Consider the following 22,258-nt stretch of genomic DNA (forward strand, 5'->3'; position numbering starts at 1 on the left):
CCTCACTCACTTTCACCAGGCTGGGGTAGAGGGTTAGGGAGGGGGTGCGGGCTCTGGGTTGGGGCCGAAGGGTTTGCAGTGTGGGAGGAGGCTCTGGGCTGAGCCTGGGACAGGGGGTTGGGGTGCAGGAGAGGGTGTGGGCTCTGGGAAGGAGTTTGGATGCAGGAGGGGGCTCTGGGCTGGGGCAGAGTGTTGGGGTGCAAGAGAGGTTCAGGGTGCTAGCTCTGGGAGGGGGGTCAGGGCTGGAGCAGGGGGTTGGTGCAGGAGGGGGTTTGGGATGCTGGCTCCAGGAGGGGGCTCAGGGTTGGGGTGCTGCCTCCCGCCAGGTAGCACTTACCTCCGGCAGCTCCTGGTTGGTGGTGGAGCGTGGTTGCCGCTAAGGCAGGCTCCCTGCCTGCCCCAGCCCCACGCCGCTCCTGAAAGGGGCCAGCGCGCCCCTGTGGCCCTTGGGGAAGGGGCGGGCAGCACATGGCTTCCATGTGCTGCCCCTCTCTGCAAGCACCGCCCCTGCAGCTCCCATTGGCAACAGCTCCCTGTTCCCGGCCAATGGGGGCTGCAGGGGCAGTGCTTACTGGCAGGAGCAGCATGCACAGGAAGACCACTGCCACCCCGCCCTCAGGGCCACACTGGCTGCTTCCGGGAGCGGCGTGGCGCTGGGGCGGGCAGGGAGCCTGTCTTAGCCGCAGCCCCGCCGGAGAGCACGATTGACCGGGAGATCCTCTAGGATCGACCAGCCAATCGCGATCGACCGGTTGGTTACCACGCCATGGAGCGAAGGAGAAAATTTCACTCAAATTCTGGATTTTCCTATATTCCTTACCTGAGGGATGGTAAAGGTGCCTCGGGAGCCGGATATTATTCAGCACTGCTCTGCTCGGTCACTGGAGCAGGGTTCTCAGCAGGTGTTTCGGCCACCTTGGTCTGAAAAAACAAAGTTGAATGGCAAAGTGATGATTTCCATCCCCTTCCTCTATTCAATGTTAGTATCAGCAGGGGTGAAACTAATTGAGGACGCTTACCGGTATGGGACAGGGTGGCTCTGGCCCCCCGGAAGGGGCAGGGCCTCGGGCAGAAGGGGTGGGGCTGGGGAGTCAGCATCTCCCAGCCACCACTTCCAGGCCGCCTGTCACACGCTGATTGGGGCTCCGTGTTGATTTAAAGGTTCTGGGGCTCCAGCCGCCACTGCTGTGGTAGCGGCAGCAGTGTCCGGAGCCCTGGGCCCTTTTAAATCGCTGGCCCCAGGGCAATTGCTCCCTTCGGCTGGGGGCCGGGGGGAAGGGACAGGGGTTAAAGCGCTGCAGGGTCCTTTGCCGTGGCGGGGGCCTAGCAACGTTACAGCGCTGCCATGCCAAAGGACCATCCTGAAAGCACTGGGATGGGTGTGGGCCAGTGCGGGTTCTTACCGATACAGAGTACCGGCCCGTACCAGCTCACTTTCACCCCTGAGTATCAGTAATTGAGGCTTGGAAATCCCAAGAAAAATGAATCCTCAAACATTGACCATAGTAGAGTTTTGCTTTTAGCACACTACTTCCAATTCAGCTCCAGCATGGAGTGAGATCAGCTGTCTCATGTGGTTTGGGGAATGAGACTCAGAGCCTTTCATCGCTAAGCTTCTTGCTGGACTCCGCAACTAGACCCTGTTCGAAGAGAGATGGATGGCTCAGAGGGAGTGGGGAAAGGCAATGAAGTTCCATCACCTCAGGACACTGGTTCCAGTTCAGGAATGGCCAACAGTTATTCCCATCTCATGGCTGTTTACCATCCTGTGTGAAATGAGTTGTTGGTTCTTGAGCAAGTTTCTAGTAGGACAGGTGATTATATCAAATACAACCACCCTCACATCTAGCACCAGTTTTGGCAGCCTCAACACCGAACTATGACATCTCCTGCCCAAGCCTTTCAACACAGGATTAGGCACATGGGCAGCAGGTGAGGGAAGCTAATAGCTACAGAGCTGTCTTAGGTGTACATGTTGGTAGCACCAGTCCCAGAACTCAATATACCTCTCCCCATTGCCAGGGATGCTCTCACCTCATTGCCATCTTGGGATGCAGCATTGGGCGGGCGGGGTCGGCGCCGATAATTGTATGGGCGCCGGTATCCACGACGGGATGGCTGCTGGCTCATAGCATTAGCCTCGTGCTGGTTCTCCTTGTTTTCAGCCTCTCCGACCACTGGTGCAGGGCGTGGACGTGGGGGTCCCCTGAACAGGGGGAGATACAGAGAAAATAGGTATTTAAAAAAAAACCAATAATTGCTACCAGTAGAACCTCCCCAGGTGATAAGAGCCATCTCAAGCAAGTTCCCTTTGAACTCTATCAGACCAAACTTTAACTGGATTCGGCTGTGAATCAGAGATGGTGCAGACCCATGAATTCATCCAATCCATCTCCCTGCAGCAACAAACAAGAAGATACCCACCCCAACCCCTTGTAGGCTTCCTTTCCTACCCTACAAGAACACTTTTGGAGAGTGTCAAGCCAATACAATTGAAAACAGTGACCAAAAAATGTACTGCCCACCACCCAGTTTCCATTAGTTACATGGCTTAAGCCATCCTGACCATCACCATAGGAACTAGGGGCCAATACAGCTTTCCAAAAATAGAGGTTTAACAGCAAAGCCTCAATCACTCTGGATTTACAGCAGGGCAAAATCCTGCAAACTGATCTCACACAGAAAACAGTATGTAATTACTCTGGCTTCAAATATAGGAGTGAGTGATGTCATCCCCATCGGAGGAGCGCACAGAGAGGATATGGGACTTATTATTAGTCAAGGTGTTCAAGGCTTGTATTTTGGCACTAAAGGACAATGATTCTAGTCCCAGTTCTAACAGAGTAAGTGTGATTTATGCTGAGTCTGTGTGAAGAATGCGGAGTCATTACAGCTGAGCAAAAGATCTGACCCTACTCCAGATGAATGCAGTTCAGGGCCTCTTATCTCACACTCACCATTCATGCCCTCTTTGTGGGATGAATGAGACACATCCAGGACAAGCATCTGAATGGTCCTTTCAAATTGGAGGGGCTTAGTTCATTAGAAGTGGGGCCAAGTCTTAAAAAGTTTGGTGGTTTCCAGGTTCAAGCCTTGGATGAAAATTAGGCAAGTCCTGATTTTACCTAAACCTGTTTGTTGCACCAGTTCTACTTATGAAGCCAAAGAGGACTCAGATCTCCTCAACCGATGTGGTGGAAGCTCCACTGAGAATCATTTAACACTAGGACTGGAGGATTTCCTGCTGAGTGAAGGGAACAATCCTATATTGCCTGTGGAATATGGAAAACCATGTTACCCAAAAAGAGTCCATGAACTTGCTGTTGGAAGGCACCAGTGCTCATGTGAAATCCACCTGACCTGTCACTGTGTTATTTTTATCCCAGTCATCTAAACAGTCATTTTGTTCTTTGGGAGGGGAGTGAGAAGTTCCCTAACACCTCCCAAAAGCAGTCTGATGAGTTCCTCCCCTTTTAAAAGCACCACATTTTCTGACAGGAATGGCAAGAATAACCCTCCTTTACCCCTGCCCCCAGTCAGTTATCCTGAGCATTCAACAAATTTAGGGCTGTTCTATACAGAGAAGACACTGTGGAATAAGCTGAAGTTTGAATTTAAAGCACAACAGCTATTCCAGACTCTTATTCCACAGTAAGAGAGCCTTTGTTCAGTTTAGTTTAATCCACTTTCCCAAATGGATTTAATTTAAGACTTGGAAGTGGATTAAGCTAAACAACATGAAGGCACTCAGGGCTTGGCTACACTGGCGCTTTACAGCACTGCAACTGTCTCGCTCAGTGGTGTGAAAAAATACCCCCCTGAGCGCAGCAAGTTACAGCGCTGTAAAGTGCCAGTGTAAACAGTGCCCCAGAGCTGCCACTTTGAAGTTTCGAGTGTAGCTATGGCCTCAGTGCAGAATAAGTGTACACACAAGGAAACTGTTGTGGAATAGTTATTTCCCCATGCAAACAAGTCCTTAAGCTTGAGGTCCTCCCTCACACCTAGCCAACTCCCAAGTCCCTGCAGAAAGTGTCCGAACAGCAGGATACTACAGAGTAATTGCAATGCCCTGATTAAAATCAGGACTCTAACTGTCCTTATAGATCTTGAAGGGTAAGACTCAAATAGTCTGTCTACACTGCAAAAAAACCCACAGCAGCAAATTTTAGAGCCCAAATCAACTGACTCAGGCTTGTGGAGCTCACACTACAGGGCTAAAAAGAGCAAGTGTAGTTGTTCCAGCTCTGGTGGAGCACAGGTGGAGGGTCTCAGAACCCGGGCTCAAGCCTGAGATTTGCTGCTGTGTTGGGTTGTTGGTTGGGGTTTTTTTGGTGCAGTGTAGACATACAGGAGAACAGGTAATGTGTGACAAATTTTAGAATGTTGCCAATTGTTGAGACACCAGAGACTAGGAAAGAGGACAGAAAAATCACATACCCTAGTTACACACACACACAGGCAAGTCCCATCACCCCTCTTTCAGCTTCCCCTCTGTAAAATGGTGAGAATGCTTTTTACATACAAATCTTTGTAAAGTATTTTGAGTTCTGGGGACTCTGTACCAAAATGTTATTAGGTACTATATAGGCATTGTGACTGCTTTAATCCAGTGACAGTTTGGATAGAAGAGGGTGTATGGTACATACCTGCGATAGCGTGCGCGATAGGAGGGATTCCGATGGATTTGCTGATGAAGCTGTGCTCCTTCTGGGACCCCATCCTTGATTTCTCCATCACCACCCTAAAACCAAACAAAAGGATTATGGATGTATGGGCAGCTGACGGAGGATTTCTAAACTACAGACGGCTGGAGTGAAAGCCAGCTAGTTCTTCCTCTTCTGATCACAGGACATGATATGAGAACAAAAGGGAACATGGTAAAATTAAACCACCAGTAAATTTAGAACAAATCAAAGGCAATGTATGTTCATGCTGCAAACGGCTGATCAGTGGAACTCACTGCTGCAGGGCATCAGTCAAGAAATATGGCTAGATTAAAAAAAAAAAAAAGACTGTATAACAACTTTGTCCATTAAAGGAACGGAAAACTCATACTTCAAGGTACAAAATAATCAGTTGCAGGGGAAAAGAAGCTTTCAAAGCATTATACAATTAGCCAAGTACATTACAGGGGTTTTTCCTTTTTTGGAATTGAAGGAACATCTAATATTTGAGGCAGTATACTTGACTATATGGACCAACGAGCAGAACTGTCAGGAGCAAGATATCAGGGCAGATGGACCAATGGTCTGTATGGCAATTCCTATGTATCAAAGAAGGAACAACAACTTTGTCAGAGTAAGAGCCTTCTGACCATGAAGAAAACTCGAAATACACGAGCCAGCAATGCCCCTCTCCTTCCTCAAAGGAAACAGATGGTAGAAAAGCCACCTGAGGATGCCTATTCACTGCTCCAGAAAGAGGCAGAAACCTTACCAAAAATCTTTCGGACACATGCTTGTGAGTGCCCCAATCCAGGGCACCATGTGCTCTTGTATTATTCATCGCAAGAAGAGATACACTATGGGAAGAAAGCTATTGGTGGAAAGATGCTACTACTAAACACTTTTGGGACCCTAGGTATCTCTGTGTTGAACCTCTCTTGGTTGAAAGCCACTCTCTAGCTCTGTTAAGTCACCTGAAGGGAATGTCCATTGTGACAAAGACTGTTGCAAGATATGCCAATATTATCCAATCCTACCCAGTCTAAACTATTCCAAACCCAATCCAAACTGTATCTCTTGCCACCCAACGAAGTAAAGCCAATACATATTATGGAGGGTTTGCAGGACTGGGCTTTCAACATAAAATAATTCCTCCAAGTCAGTCTAGGGCAATCTATATCAATCCAACTCATGCAGTACACATTTCGATCTACTCCAACACAGATCAGCGCCTTCCCCCTGCTCCCCCGCCTCCCGCGTGCGGCAATGAGCTGGTTTGTGGCGTACAGGAGGCTTGGGGGAGAGGGGGGAAACAGAGCGAGAACGTGGCACGCAGCCTCCCCCCTCCCTCCTGAACACTGCAAACCAGCTGACTGCTGCGGGCAGGAGGCAGAGGAAGGAGGGGGTGGCTGCACGCTGCATCCTCGCTCTTCTCCCCAGCCTCCTGAACTCTGCAAGACAGCTGATTGCCTTGGGCAGGAGGTGGGGGGAGCAGGCAGGCAGGAGACGTGGGGGGGAGGGTTGGGGGGCTGCCAGCTGCACAAAGCAGGCAGCCAAACGACGTTATAGCGGAGCATTGCACAACTTTAAACAAGCATGTTCTGTAACAGAGCAGGGACGTAACATCGAAACAACATTAAGCGAGAGGACGTTAAGTGGGGAGTTACTGTAATCCATATCAAATCAATCCAATTCAAGTTTATTCAATCCAGGCCACATAAACACAGCATCTCTAAACCAGCCTAACCCAGTTTTCATCAAACAAATTAATTCAAACAAGTGCCAAGGAAATTAGAGATAAAAAAATCCTATTAGGTCATCTTGTCCACGATGCTGACAAACCAGGATCGTTCCTTTCCCTACTTGGTATTGTCACCCTTCAAATACTTGAAGACGAGTTATCACAGTCTCACATAATCATTATCTATCAAAGCTATAAATATTTAGTTATTTTAATCTTTCTTCACAGTACATCTTGCCAGCCCCTTGGTAACATATCTATCCCACTATTTTATTTTATGATACTAAGGTTTATAATTTAAGCCTGTATGTCTTGTTACCAAGATTTGCTTATATCATTATTCCTGTGGGACAGGATTGCACACATGCACCAGGATACGAAATACAGATTTTTTGGCTTTAGGGTACTGATTCTGATGGTCAGTTTTGGGCAAAAGCTATCATCAAAGGCTGCAAAAGAGATGTCAGATATGGAATGATTTTAGTGAGTCTCAACCAGTTCCTAGTTAGTCAGCTATTATACCACCACCATCACCACATTTAGCATTAACTGAATTTTTAACTTGTGATCTTAGTAGAGGGGCCATGGAGAATGAACTTTCTTCAAGACAGAGGTAAGATACAATAGAAAGGGTAGTTATGTTTGGGAAGCTTGTAGTGCTGCTCCTCAGTGTACCAGATCTGTGGGAAAAAATGGACTTTGGTCTCCAGGTGTTGACAATTTGAGTCTTTTCACTAATGCTAAAACTCATGGGACAGGGATAGGAGGAACATCTCCCCTTCCCCAAAAAGAATATTAAGATATCAGGCCCTTCCTGGGTCTTTTCTGCCTCCAAAGTTTCCTAGAGGCACAGACCTGCACTAAAGACACTTGCAGTTTCACATGCTGTGCCTGCATATAGCTATGCCAACTATTTTTAGCAGCCTGACAAGGGCAGCTGCTGAGGTGGAGGAGGGGTGGAGAAGAGTAGGGAATGGAATCAAGACAATGAAAAAACAGAGCATGTAAAAGAAAATGGCACATTAGGTAATGCCATTTGTTGGTGGAAAAACTGACAGACAGAAAAGTAACCAGAGGAATCCCCCATCAAATGCTGGCTAAATGGATAGTACAGATAGGGGTAATCATCTTCAATCTGAAAGGTGTGAACACCCAGGAGAAAAAGACGACTTGGGCATTTAGAGTGGTTTGAGATAGAACTATTACTCTTATCCCTTTGGAATAAGAAGGCTCTCAACATACTACAAAACAGGGGACACTAAAATCCCATAGTTTCAGAACTCTCCCCTTCCTTTTTTCTTTAAAATGAACATGGAAGAGCCTATATGGATGTTAGGACCCCATATTCTCCCCGCCCTCCCCCCCCCCAATCTTTCATGGGGTGGATGATGTCTGGGCATAAATTGAGTTAAGACAGACAGCTCTAGATCAATAGTTTCCTCCAAGTGAGATCCGTTGAACAGCAGCTGATCCATAAGAGGCAACATCTTTCAGAATTAGCAGAGGGGATGGCGGGAAGGATGGAGAGTTACTGGCTTGTCCACAAAGAATGAAAAGTTGGAGAACTACTGAAATATGAAGGCTACAAATGCACAGAGAAGGCAACAGGTGTCCCATGGCTCCAGTGAACTCCACAGGTCATTGCAATAGGTGGGAGATTGATGGGTTTCTCAATCACCCCTTCATCAGAGAAAGCAGAATCCTGCTGCCTCAGTCCTCCCAAGCCCTGCAATTACCATTTGAATGTCAGAGTAATGTAACTTAGTTATACTTTTTTGACGGACAATTATATTGTTGTTTAATGAGGATGGAAGTGCACCAGCAGAAGACCAACCTGGAAGTTCAGTCATAACTGTGTCTGAATCAGTCCACTGAGAAGCAAATTCACAGACGAAGAGGCAGATGGGGCAGCAAGGGAGAAGGGAGCAGAGCAGGGCAGGGGAGTAATCATAGTTTCCAGATGCTGTTTTACCTGCGTGCCATCAGCATGGGAATAGACCCGTGAGCGGCGGTCAAAGGTCTGTCCCGAGCGGTAAGGTGGGAAGAAGCGCTGCCGGTATTGTGGGCGGCGCAGCTGGTTCCGTGACCCTGGGATATGCCCTTCGGTGATGAGAGGATCCAATCCTTCACTGCTCCCGCTCCCCTCCTCCTCCTCCTCCTCACCCGGGTACTGGCGAAGCAAAGAAACACAGAGTGAGAACCAGGAGGAGGAAGGAGGGGGCAGATGTCAAACCAGTGCCTCCCCTACACAAAACCAATACAATTCGAGACTGCGCACACTTGAGCACCTTATCAGGGAGGAGACAGTCCCTTTCTGTGACTCCAGTGCGAATGCACCAGGTCAGCAACATCCAGTTCCAGGCACTGCAGTGCCAGAAAGATGCAATCACAATGAAGGGAATGGGGGGGGACAGACGGACAAAAAAACAAGAATGATGAAGGGGTTGGAAGTTCTGATTTAAGAGGGAAGGTGGAAAAATAACATGCAGCCTAACTAAGGAACAACTCAAGAGTGGGGAGGGGCATAATGTGAACATCAAGGAGCAGTAACTGGTTCCAGGGAGAGGAAGGTACCAAGAGCCATGATTGGAAGCAAATACCATTTCATCATTCCCTTTGTGTATTTGCCTACTCTGGTCTTTGTGCCTTCTTCCATGCTAGCCACAGGCTTGCATTGTACTACCTTATCCTAGCATGCATACCCACCAAATTCCTCCTTAAGACTCCCTTGCGCTGCAAAGCCCAAGCCAGATCAGCAGGCCCTCCCCTGCCCCCTGTAATGGATGCATGTGCTGCAGACAGATGATTACTGGAAAAGTCACACTCCCCCACATCTCTGAGGAGCCAAGACTAGAACCCTAGTCCTTCACCTTGAACAATGTAGGCCTGTACCATTTGAACTACAGGAAATCCCCTTTACCAGGCTTAGCACAGCTGTACCAATGCAGTTGCACTGCTGTAGTGCTTCTGGTGAAGATGCTCTAAACCAGTGGTCGGCAACCCATGGCCAGCCCATCAAGGTAATCTGATTGTGGGCTGCGAGACATTTTGCTAATGTTGACCGTCTGCAGACACGCCCCACCCACCCCCCACAGCTACCAGTGGCTGTTGTTCACCGTTTCCGGCCAATGGGAGCTGCGGGAAGTGGCGGCTAGCACGTCCCTGCGACTACCACTGAAATCCCATTATGACAATATCACTAGTGCTACCAATTTTTAAACTGATCATTTTAGCATAGCTTCCAGCCAATATACATGGCCCAAAATCCCAAACCATTTCCCATGCCTTTGACACTGCAGAAAAGTCCTGCAACAGCCTACGTATCTGCCAAAACCTCCATCTTTCCCATGACAGCTTCCAAAATGCAATTTAATTTAAGTCTTGCAGCATCTAGAAGAGAGAAAATTTAGGGGCAATGTAAAACCTGTGAACTGAATACCAAAATAAATAACTGAGGGAATACTATACTTGATTGGTCTTTTAATTTGAATTATTTAATTTAGTAAAATCCTCCCCCTTTTCATTTAAATGCAGCTTCCGCAGAATTTCTAGTTTAGACATGGAATCCAGGATTTTGCTATAGTTTGTTCCTACTACTACCAATGAAGTCAATGGCAGAAAACTTGTTACACTTACTACCTCGTCTCCATAATCTAGAAGTAACATGCAAAAAAAGGGTCTCCTTTTTCCTTCTTTATGGAGGTACAAAGAAAGTGTGCGTTTCTCCAAAGTGGATTTTATCTCTTTTTTAAGCTTTGAAACATCAAGACAATCAAGTCATGTCTTCCCTGTTTTTTTGCTAGAGCACTACTACAAGGACCAGTGCCTGCAATTGACAGGAATTGGGGGTTTGTGTTTTTTCACTAAGATCTTCTTCTTCTCAGGTTTTTCTTTAGTCCTGACAAGCAGTTCACACCTTGATTCTCCACTCTGTTACACCATGCTTATGCCATTGTAACGCCACTGACTTCAGAAAAGGTGAAGAGTACATAGAAATGATTTAGCAGAGTTAAGAAACAAGTGTATTAGTGTTTTTAGACAATCTCATCAAAATAAAATCCTTTCCCTCGCAGTTCCACAGGAAACTGAAGCCTGAATGCCATAATCCTACCAGTTCTTTAGCCATCTATAAAGTCTTCCAGGAGGGAGTAGAAAAGACCTGAATTTAAAAAGAAAAAAAAAAAAAAACAAAAAAGAACCAAACAACAACAACAAAAAAACACAACAACTTTGTGCAGGGGTCGGGAAAGACAAAAACATTTTAAAATATTCCTCCAGGTTTCTTCCCATTATAGATTATAAAGCAGAAAAAAAAAAAAAAGGCATAAGTCTAATTCCTCCACTTTTGCAGGAACATACCAGTTACCTTAATGGATCAGACTCAAGGTCCATCTAGTCCAGTATCTGATCTCCAGCAGTAGCCAGCATGAGATATTTAAGAAAAAAGGTTAAGAATCCTGCAACTGGAGTGGGAGGGCCTCCATGAAGGCCTCATCCTAATAGTCTGAGACTGGCTTTAATCATGAAACTGTATATCCCTTTCAAGACCTTCCTTTGAGCATTAATTATTATAACTCTGAATAGTCTTATCTCTATACAAAAGCTCCCCGACTTACGCAAGCATTCCATTCCGGAACGCCTTGCGTAAGTCGGGAACGTATCTCTGACAATTTAAAAAAAAAAAAAAAAAAAAAAGCTTACGGAACTTTTTCCATAAGTGCGGATTTCTGTAAGTCAGGTTTGCGTAACCTGAGGAGCATCTGTAGTGCTATCCCTCTTTGAATCGTTCTAACTTTCTGGCCTCAAGAGCGTCCCCTGAAAGCAAATTCCACAGTCCAATTATATATTTCCTTTTGTTAGTTTTGAATTTGCACCTTTCAAATTCAACATCCCCTTGTTTTTCTGTTATGAGACAGGGAAAAACAGAAGCTCTAACACACACACACACACACACACTATATACTTTTATCAGATCTTCTTTCTAAGGTAAGCCATCCCAATCTTTTAATTTTTCTTCATATGACAGTCTTTTCCATGCTTATCCATTTTCATTGCTCTTCTCTGAGCCCCCTGTATTTTTGCAATATTGTTTTAGAGGTGAGGTGACGAACACTGCATGCAGTATTTTGCAGTGACCCAGTCCTCAGCTAGGCTATTCCTACTGTGCAGAAAGGCAGAGGCAAGCCAATACAAGGGAGATAATCTTAAAACGTAAACTTTAAAAAGGAAAAACCCAGGAAATTTGGTAGGGACAAGAAGATTTTATTATTTTTTATATATATATATATATATATAAAAATAACTAAATATATTAGTGTTCTGTTAAAGTAACAAATACTTGCTTAGGAAAATAAATAGTAAAGTACCATCACAACAAAAGAAATTTGTTAATACCATGCTGTGTCACCCCAAGAAAGAATCAGCTCCTCCTCTTTCCTGAGCTTCACCCCAGTTATCCCAGCACCTTCAACTGTCTCTGGCTTGCGATGGTCCTTTGCTTTGACACTCCAATGACCACATCTCTTTCCTCAGGTCCACTTCCTCAGGTGAACAATAGCTCCCCTAGCTGGGCAGCCAAGGCACCCAAACTGTATTCCCTGTCAAAGTCCCAGTGGCCAACCTCATCATTCACATGGAGGTATGCCCCTCACATCCAGGTTCCTTGCACACCACGTTTCAGCCAGCTAGCTTCCTCTGGCAAATCCCCTTTTTACCCCAGCACCACCTCTTTTTGTCTTCTCCTCCTGTAACTGCCTTCCAACTCCTTCCCCCTCTCCCAGCTCTCTCATTGCCAGTCTCTCTCCCAGGACAAAATTCTATGCTACTGCATCACAGCTGCGGGCCTTAACGTTATCCTCTTGATTGAAACTGCAGGAGGGGTTAGTCCCAGGTCCAGGCAACTACAATTCCAGATGAAACATATCACTGATTCATGCAATGGCATTATATGCCATTTCTTATGCATCTTGTTCTCCTTTGACTGCAGCTGCACGCTGAATAGAGGTCTACATTGAGTTGTCTACAATGATGTCCAGGCCCTTTTCTTGTGTAGGATAGTTTAATTAACATTTGCCTTCATGTTGCCCATTTACCTAGCTTGGTCAAGTCTATGTAGTTCCTCACAGTCCTCTCTGGTTCTGACTAACCTAAATAACTGTTACCTGCAGATTTTGCTACCTCACTGCCCTTTTCATTGTTAAACACTAGACCCAGTACAGAACCTAGAGTCACCACACCACCTTTTGCCATGATGAAAGTTGACCATTCTACTCTGCCTTCTGTCTCCTAGCCAATTTTTGATCAAATGACAATACTTTGCCTCTCATCCTATGATACTTAGCATCTTTAGTAGCCTCTGGTAAGAGACTTTGTCAGAGACCTTTTGGAAGTCTAAATGAATTATTTCAACTGGTTCTGCTTTGTCAACTACTTCATTGACAAGACCAAAGAATTTTAAGTGTTGTACTAATCTATTTTCCTTTGCAAGAATTGTAGTGAGTAGATCCTGTAATAAAACATCTAGAAGATTATTTTTAGTTATTGTTTAAGCCAGGTTACCAGGTACAGATGTACAGCTTATAGACCTATAGTTTCACACATCACCGAGCCTTTGTAAAATACATATGTTCGCTACCCTCCAATACTCACATATAGCAGCTATATTTAATGAGAGACTGAAGGATTTCTGCTGGTATTTAGGGGCACTACACTGTCCTATTTATGTACTGGATGGAGCACATCGATAGACTGTCTGGAATCCCAGGTGTTCCCTATGCCGTGTTTTATGGCCTTGGCAATACACACCCTAGTCAAGATTGAAGGCACTGGGGCAACTATGCTGAGGTGGGAAGCAATAGGTACCATCCTGAAAGTTTCTGACCCACTGGCATTCAGGACCACTCTGATAAAAGGTAATCCTTTGTGCAGGTTGAAAAGTGGATTTCTTCCAGTTAATCAACAATCCCAAAGACTGGAAGAGGCTGTATATATACACTGAATCGCTGAGGAGAGATCCTGTTGAGAGCTAGCTGTTAGCCAGTCAACCAGACATGGGTAAACAAATATTGCTTGGTGTCCGAGGAGTGCAGCAACCACTATGTGAACTTGGTGAAAACTCACAGGGCTGTGATAAAGGAAGGACTCTAGTGTCTTGTCCCCACACAGAACCTCAGAACTTGATGCAAGCATTTGGATGCTGCATGAAAGCAGGTGTTCTTTAAGGAAGCCATAAATGCCCCCCCCATCATGAACATCCTGAATGTGAATGGTTATATGTACCTGTTGAGGTTTCTGAGGTCCACAATGGGTCTCAGGCCATCATTCTTCTCAGGGATCAGGAAAGAGAAAAAATAAAATCTTTTCCTGTCAGGGTTTTTGTGGAAACTCCTCTATAGCTCTTCTTGAGAAGAGAATCCACTACTTCTGATGGAACGGTCTCAGAATATGGGCCCCTGAAGAGGGAGGTGGCAAGATGGCACAATGAAGAACTGGATGGAGTATTTGTCACTGACGGTATCCAGTACCCAGCAATTGGAAGTAATCCTATACCAGATACTGTAGAAAAAAAAGTCTGGATCCAAAGGATAGGGAGACATGACGTAAATTGGTGCAAAGCTCTCAATCACACCTCGCCAAACTTTTGGTTAGAGGCTAATGCTGAGGGCCACGTGGCAAGGAAACCTGATTCCATACTGCTGAGGCCAGTAGCAAGTTTAGGAGGTGGCTCGTATCACCTTTGGGGATGCATGCTTTTGTGTTGTGAGGGAACCTGACTTCGAAAGTAGGAAGAGCAGACCTCCTCCGAGTTGAGGAAGAGGATAGTTAGCCACCAAGAGCAGGCAGAGGCCTTAATGTTCTCTAGGGCTTCATCTGTTTTGTCATTAAAGAAGCCCAGGCCCTCAAAGGAGTACACTCTATACAGATGGGCAACTGTTCTTGCACTTCTGTGCAAGGCATCATATGCTGCTTTTAGGGAGCACTTAGTAAGCACACGATCCTTAGCAACCAGTGTCCTAGTTCCTTTCTTCTGTTCCTCAGGAAAAGATTCCAGGATGTGGCTCGTGGCATCCACAGGGCATAACTGTAATGGGACATGTGGCTTATAGTTGGCCACCCAAAATCCTAATGAGACAGGTAAGTAGGAACATCTACCAAAATACCCAGTTAATATCTCCTCTGACAGAGAGGGTAAAGTGGGACACCCTACTGACCCCTCTTTCCTGTACCGCAGGTAACAGCATGGAGTTTGCCAAGCAACACTATAACTGATGTCCTTCACATGGTTTAACATAAACCCTGTCTGCTCTCTTGGAAATGAGAGCAGAGAGAGAGACAGATATCCTTGGGCACAGCTGTAGACAGAGCAAGCTTCTCCCTGGTCTGCATCTGTAATATGATAAACAGGGGATTGATATCTCTGGTGCCATAACCCCTGTTTGCAGCTGGAGAACACTTGCCATTCTCCCCACTAGTTACTGAAACAGTCTCTGTTCATAAGAAGGGAAACCGATGAAGCATCAATTTGTTCTTCTGATGAGATACTATTTGTATGTGCCTACAAAAGAAACTTGAACGTTTCCTCTGAAGGAGTCTCATACTATTCCACAGATATGGATAGATCCAAGGGGTCTCTTACTGGTATCAGTGTCATCAAAGACAGGCTGTGTCAGTGGCAGATAAGGAATAGGTGCTTGTGAGGGCATTGGTGCAGAGGGAAGGTTTAGTGTTGGAAGGGGCACTGGTGCCAGTGCAGAGATTGGCCTCAACCTCCAGCAAGGCTTTCATGGAGTCCTGTACACAGGGCAACACAGGTTGAAGATGGCCCTGCAAGATATCCTTCCATGATACCTTGATCTGAGGTGGGGGAAGATGACCAGTGTCTTGAGGTTGAGTCAGGAGACCCTCCAAGTTCATCTCCGAAGGGATTGAAGGTACCCCCAAGGCAGTTCTGGATTAAGACCAGAGAAATCAGTATAGAGACAGAGTTCAAGCAGCAAAAAAACAAGTGGTGGGTTGGCTAGTTGCCTTGTCAGTGGACACCCCCCCGCAAACTCAGGCACACAGATATCAAAAGACATCACTGCCACGTGAACCAATGAGGAATCCAAATTAGTTATTCCAGTTCCTGAGAAGCATGGAGAACAGGCGACAGCAATGCCATGAAAGTCTTCAAGGCCCTCATGGATTGAAGGATATGAAGGAGAGGGATGTGGCTTCCTCTCTCTTTGTTGTTGCTGCCTCTTGAGTCAATGCTAGGTTTGAGATCTTAGCAATTGGTGCAGATATTGCCACGGTGTAAATCTCAAGTGGCACAGAGCCAAGAAAATTCCAATCTTCAGCCCATGATAGTTCTGGCCTCAGGGCTCGCAAGTGTGTGTCTTGGACCCTGTGTCAGAGGATCTCAGCACAGAGGCTGAACTGAATACCTTTGACAGACCCGTCAGGTTATCAGGCTGTAGGCTTAGGTTTGAGGCTGCAGGCTCATCTCAATCTCCCATGTGGTGCACGGAATGAAAGTATATCACTCTGCATAATGCTTTACCCAGGCATAGGAGGCATCAAACATGGGCATCAGACTCTGGAATAATCACTGGGCAAAAGGTGCATTGCTTGAAGCCCTTGCATAGTTAGGGGCCTAACATGGTCCCTGTACAGGCAAGGAAAGCAACTGTTTATTCCATCACCTTTTAGGCCAGCGTAGACAGAACCAAAAAGGAATGAGTGAAGAGAATAGAGTACTTCACTGTGCAAAGAAATAGAGGGACATTTTTAAGGAGGAAAATACTTCCACAACCAAAAGCCACTTTTCACATCCTCCTAGAGACAGACACCAGGGAGGTATCTCTTCAGAAAAGCTCAAGTGGCTGAGTGTATTGTGTCAGCTCCAACATTGTGGGCACCTAGTATTGGTAGAAGACAGTGGCTACTTAACCTCTCCCTTCTGGACACATCAGAAGGAACATACCACTTGCCTCCAAGTTCAGCTGGATTTGTTCATCATGACATAGTGCTTAACTTGGAATTCCCCAATCCTCACACAGGAAATCTCAGGATCTGGGGTTGAAGTGGGAGTGCTGGAACAAGAACTGAGCCCAACTTACATTACGAGGTGGTCCACGGCGTCTGCCATAATAGCCACGTCGATAACGGCGTCTGTCTGCAGCATAACGACTGCCTTCCACGGGGACTCCATCTGGACCAGTGACATTAGCTGCTTCTGCACCCTGAGACAGAAACAGAGAGAAAGGACGTGATGAAAAGCAGGCAAGAGAACAAGAACCAAGTGGAAGGTAGACAGATCCAGAGAAAGGAAGCAAGATGGGGAATCAAAACATCTCGCTGTTTCCATAATTACAGAATTAAGACAAGAGGGGACTGTCTTCCCTCCAAATAGCACGTTTCTTGGACACTGCTTATTTTTCCACTCCTCACAAGCCTCATATGGCAAGAATGCACAAGCAGGCCAGGTATTTTCAACCTCATTACCAGAAAGAGGTTCACAAACTATAGGGAGTTCAGAAGATATCAGCAAAATGATCAGAGGGCCAGAAAAATTTAATTGAATTTTGAGGAACAAAAACTAAAACAAAACACCAACAAAACCACACACAACACAAAAAAACAACCCTGAATATCTACAGATTAGCTAAATGACAATTAACAGGAAACATGAATCTACAAGTATTTGAAGGGTTCAAATACCAAGGACAGAGAGAATTATTCAGTAGGGTACAAAAATGTGTATGTACAGACCTACAGCCTTCCTATTTAAAAAAATTAATCTAGTCAAATAAGAAAATTTTATAGCTCATAGGAGTAATGGGATGAAATTAAAGAAAAACAATTTCAAAGTGGAGATCCTGATATATTTTGTAAAGATTTATTAGACAGGAGAATAGTCTCCCAAGGGAAAATAGTAGAAGCTCCATCAGTGGAGTAATTTATCACTAGACTGGACAGAGCACTAGAGGATGTATACAAAGGAATGATCCTACATCCAACCCCATTGGGAGAAAGGTGGCAATGGACTACCCAAGATCACTTAGGCCTTTCTCCATCTCTCTCAGATTCTCTCACCTTCTCTCCCTCGACCACATCAAATTCTACAGTCTCTCCATCACCAACACTGCGTAGGTATTTCCGTGGGTTGTTCTTCTTGATCGCGGTCTTTAAAGAGACAAAACAGTCACCTTGATCAAAAGTCAGAGGTGGAATGCAACAGAAATCAGATTCTCCCAGAGCAGTTCCCCGATAGCAAGTTAGTGGCTCACGGCAAGGAGATGGAGTGGCTGCTACCTTTGCCTCTGCCCAATCTCAGACTATTCATGTACAGCTTCACTCTGCTTTATTCAGAAAGGGCACTATCAGTGATTTAAATGACCTTGAGCAGCTTATTATCTCAGTACCACTCAATCCTTAACAGAGCATACCCTCTACCTCACAGGGTGTAAGGAGAGATATTCTTCTCATTTTTAGACATCGAACAGAGGCACTAAGTAGATAAAGTTACTTGCCCAAAGTCACACAGGAAGTCTGCTGTTGAGCCAGGAACCAAGCTAAGATCTCCTGAGTCCTAACTCACCCTCTGATGCTCTAGACCATCCCTACAACCCCACTGGCATCCACTGGCATCCACATTGGCACTTTCGCCCCACATAGTTCAGAGTACCATGGTATCTGTGACAAATACTCTTAATGCTGTCACTACAGTGATGTTTCTGTATCATATAATGGAAGGGATATTTGACCCTAGGTATTTGTCTGCGTAGCAGAACCAAGGGCAAGAAGAGGAGGCCCTTTCTGAAAGTCACTTAACACCTACAGTTAAAAGGTCATTAATAATGCCAGACCAAGTACCATTAATGGTTCTAGCCCTCTTCCTAAGCAGCAACCCCCACTCCCCCCCCCAAAAAAAAGTTCAAACAGGGTAGGTCAGAGAATCAGATTGAGAGATGCTCAGAGTCACAGGAGGATCTGAACTTGCTAACAGATACAAGTTAGTTCTGTTCCTGTAACTCAAGAGGGAAGTTCACCTAACTGCTTGTGGTGAAGCATAAGATTAGATTAGACTAAATATGCCATTTTTTCTCTAATGCTCTGGTCCTTTGTTTTAAGAAGGTTGTTGCACTGGTTGCAAGTCCCCAAAGGGAGGAGACAAGTGCCCGAAACCCAATTGGACCTGCATGGTGATAAGTGTTTGGTATACATGGGATAGCGTACTTAGGTCCTGATCTAATTCCACACAGAGACAGGTACAGGCAGGAGGCCCAAGACCTGATGTCCTTTCAGAGACCATAGAGGACAGAGGCACAAGAAGCCACACCACCCTGACAGCATCTTGAACTTCTCTTCTCTGTGGACAGCCAAGGAGAGATGGGCAGATGGGAGTTGGGCTGAAATCTCTTGATGGATGGCAATATTAACTGTGCATCCCTCTACCCAGACCATCCCCCCCAATCCAGTAGTGCCCCCAAAGTGTCAACAAAGGGAATGTAGGAGAACTGTGCAAGATGTTTGCAACAAAATCTGAAACTATGCAAAACTTCTGGCTTTGGGCTCTGTTCCACTATCAATGGTTCTAGAGGGCTAGAACCATTAATGCTACTTGGTCTGGCATTATTAATGACCTTTTAACTGTAAGGTGTTAAGTGACTTTCAGAAAAGGCCTCCTCTTTTTGCCCTTGGTTCTGCTACGCAGACAAACACTAGGGCCAAATATCCCTTCCATTATGATACAGAAACTCAGCCCATATTCACTGAAAGGCTCCTTGAGCAATTAGTGGGCTACCCCTACATCTACTAAAGTCAATGCAATTTATGCCAAAGATTTTACCTGAAGCACTATCATAGAAATGTAGGGTTGGAAGGGACCTCAAGAGGTCATCTAGGCAATCTTCCTGTGCTGAGGCAGGATTAAGTATACCTAGAAGTGTTGTCAAGCGCTTTGAGATCTTCACGTGAAAAGATGCTAGATATAAGAGCTAGGTATCACAATCAACAAACCTGGACACAGATTAGATCAAAACTAGGAAAATTTGATACCAGCACTAGACTTGAACTCTGGAGATTTGGGTGCAGTTCCTGTCTGTGATGCAGACTTCTGTGTGACTGTGGTCACATTATTTCATCTGGTTCAGTGTCTCTTGGTGCACTTCTATTTGTCAAATGATGAAAATAATACCAGATTTACCTATATCACAGTGGTATAGTAAGGATAAATTCATTCAAATTTGTGAGGTGCCCAGATGCTATGGTGACTGAGGACAGACTGGATAGTTTCAAATGTGGTATTATGAGATTTATGGACAGAAAGATTGCAATTCTGAATATTTCAATTAGATAAAACGGTGATAATAGATTATTGTATATGGACAGATTTGGGAGCTATACTACACAGAGACAAAAAAATATTTTGAATTCATTCAAAATTGAAACAAAATAAAACACACACATTGTAAATGAAGGAACAGTTCACAGTTCAGGACCCCTGCTGCAAGAACCTTAAGGGATGCTAGTTCAGTGGTTTGAGCATTGGCCTGCTAAACCCAGGGTTGTGAGTTCAATCCTTGAGGAGGCATTTAGGGAACTGGGGTAAAAATCTGTCTGGGGATTAGTCTTTTTGAGCAGGGGGTTGAATTAGATGACCTCCTGAGGTCCCTTCCAACTCTATGATCTATGCTAAAGGAGCACTTGAGGTTGATAAGGCCATTGCAGAGAAACTAATGAATTCTTTGCAACAGTCTTCACGGTTGAGGATGTGAGGGAGATTACCAAACCTGAGCCATTCTTTTTAGGTGACAAATCTGAGGAACTGTCCCAGATTGAGGTGTCATTAGAAAAGGTTTTGAAACAAATTGATAAACTAAACAGTAATAAATCACCAGGACCAGATGGCATTCACCCAAGAGTTCTGAAGGAACTCAAATGTGAAACTGCAGGACTACTAACTGTAGTCTGTAACCTATCATTTAAATCAGCTTCTGTACCAAATGACTGGAAGATAGCTAACATGACACCAATTTTTAAAAAGTGCTCCAGAGGCAACCCTGGCAATTACAGGCCGGTAAGCCTGACATCAGTTCTGGGCAAACTGGTTGAAACTACAGTAAAGAACAAAATTGTGACACACACAGATGAAATAATTTGTTGGGGAAGAGTCAACATGGTTTTTGTAAAGGGAAATCATGCTTCGCCAATCTACTAGAATTCTTTGAGGGGGTCAACAAGCATGTGGACGAGGGGGATCCAGTGGACATAGTGTATTTAAATTTTCAGAAACCTTTGACAAGGTCCCTCAACAAAAGCTCTTCAGCAAAGTAAGCAGTCATGGGATAAGAGGGAAGGTCCTCTCATGGATTGGTAACTGGTTGAAAGATACGAAACAAAGGGTAGGAATAAATGGTCCTTTTTCAGAATGGAGAGAGATAAATAGTGGTGCCCCCCAGGGTCTGTACTGGGCCCAGTCCTATTTAACCTGATCATAAATGATCTGGGAAAAGGGGTAAACAGTGAGGTGGCAAAATTTGCAGATGATACAAAACTACTCAAGATAGTTAAGTCCCAGACAGACTGCGAAGAGTTACAAAAGGATCTCTCAAAACTGGGTGACTGGGCAACAAAATGGCAGATGACATTCAGTGCTGATAAATGCAAAGTAATGCACATTGGAAAACAATCCCAACGACACATATAAAATGATGGGCTCTAAATTAGCTGTTACCACTCAAGAAAGATCTTGGAGTCATTGTGGATAGTTCTCTGAAAACATCCACTCAATGTGCAGCAACAGTCAAAAAAGCCAACAGAATGCTTGAAATCATTAGGAAAGGGATAGATAATATGACAGAAAATACCATATTGCCTCTATATAATTTCATGGTATGCCCACATCTTGAATACTGTGTGCAGATGTGGTCGCCCCATCTCAAAAAAAAAGATATACTGGAATTGGAAAAGGTTCAGAAAAGGGCAACAAAAATGATTACGGATATGGAACGGCTGCTGTATGAGGACAGATTAATAAGACTGGGACTTTTCAGCTTGGTAAAGAGACAGCTAAGGGCGGGGGATATGATTGAGGTCTATAAAATCATGACTGGTGTGGAGAAAGTAAATAAGGAAGTGTTATTTACTCCTTCTCATAACACAAGAACTAGGGGTCACCAAATGAAATTAAGAGGCAGAGGTTTAAAACAAACAAAAGGAAATATTTTTTCACACAATGCACAGTCAACCTGTGAAACTCTTTATCAGAGGATGTTGTGAAGGCCAAAAACTATAACAGAGTTCAAAAAATAATTAGATTAGTTCATGGAGGATAGATCCATCAATAGCTATTCACCAAGATGGCCAGGGATGCAACCTCATGCTCTGGGTATCCCTAGAGTTTGGTTGCCAGAACTGGGAGTGGATGACAGGGGACAGATCACTCAATGATTGCTATTCTGTTCATTCCTTCAGAAGCACCTGGCATTGGCTACTGTCTGAAGACAGGATACTGGGCTATATGGACAACTGGCCGTACTGGGTCAGACCATTCTTATGTTCTTAAGTACCAAAGAGGGATAGGGACTTTTAAGGATGCTAAAGGGGCTGCAACTAGAAGAAATTAGTTAAAATTTCAGGAGGAAAGTTCCAGGAAATATTTCTTCATTTATTTCATTTTGGAATAGCCATAGCCTCCCCAATGAGAATGGTAGAGGCACATCACTTGGGTCATTTATAATTGGTAATAGACAGAGACCTAGATAACACACAAAAGAATGATCAGGCCGTGGCCAAGAACGATAAGCAAGATGAAGCCAAATAGGTCTTTCTAGCTCCAGATTCTGCATGATTTGGAGCCATGGCAAGA

The 22,258-nt window shown here is 45.0% G+C and overlaps 1 protein-coding gene across 4 annotated transcripts in view; it reads right to left on the reverse strand.

Annotated features, from left to right (window-relative positions):
- Positions 1 to 22,258, reverse strand: part of YBX3 (Y-box binding protein 3) — a 66,920-nt gene that overhangs the window by 32,160 nt on the left and 12,502 nt on the right. For 2 of the 4 annotated variants that reach the window (XM_065572083.1, XM_005295749.4), the window contains exons 4-9: positions 17,482 to 17,571; positions 16,506 to 16,628; positions 8,378 to 8,575; positions 4,647 to 4,741; positions 2,035 to 2,206; positions 821 to 921 (exon numbers count right to left, since the gene is read on the reverse strand). In XM_065572083.1, coding sequence (XP_065428155.1) covers positions 856 to 921; positions 2,035 to 2,206; positions 4,647 to 4,741; positions 8,378 to 8,575; positions 16,506 to 16,628; positions 17,482 to 17,571 — 744 coding nt within the window. In that variant the 3' untranslated portion in view covers positions 821 to 855. The remainder of the gene's footprint in view (positions 1 to 820; positions 922 to 2,034; positions 2,207 to 4,646; positions 4,742 to 8,377; positions 8,576 to 16,505; positions 16,629 to 17,481; positions 17,572 to 22,258) is intronic. The other 2 variants (XM_065572090.1, XM_024110158.3) reach the window with 1 other exon arrangement.

This window comes from Chrysemys picta, chromosome 1 (genome assembly GCF_011386835.1).
Source record: "Chrysemys picta bellii isolate R12L10 chromosome 1, ASM1138683v2, whole genome shotgun sequence".
NCBI lineage: Eukaryota > Metazoa > Chordata > Testudines > Emydidae > Chrysemys > Chrysemys picta.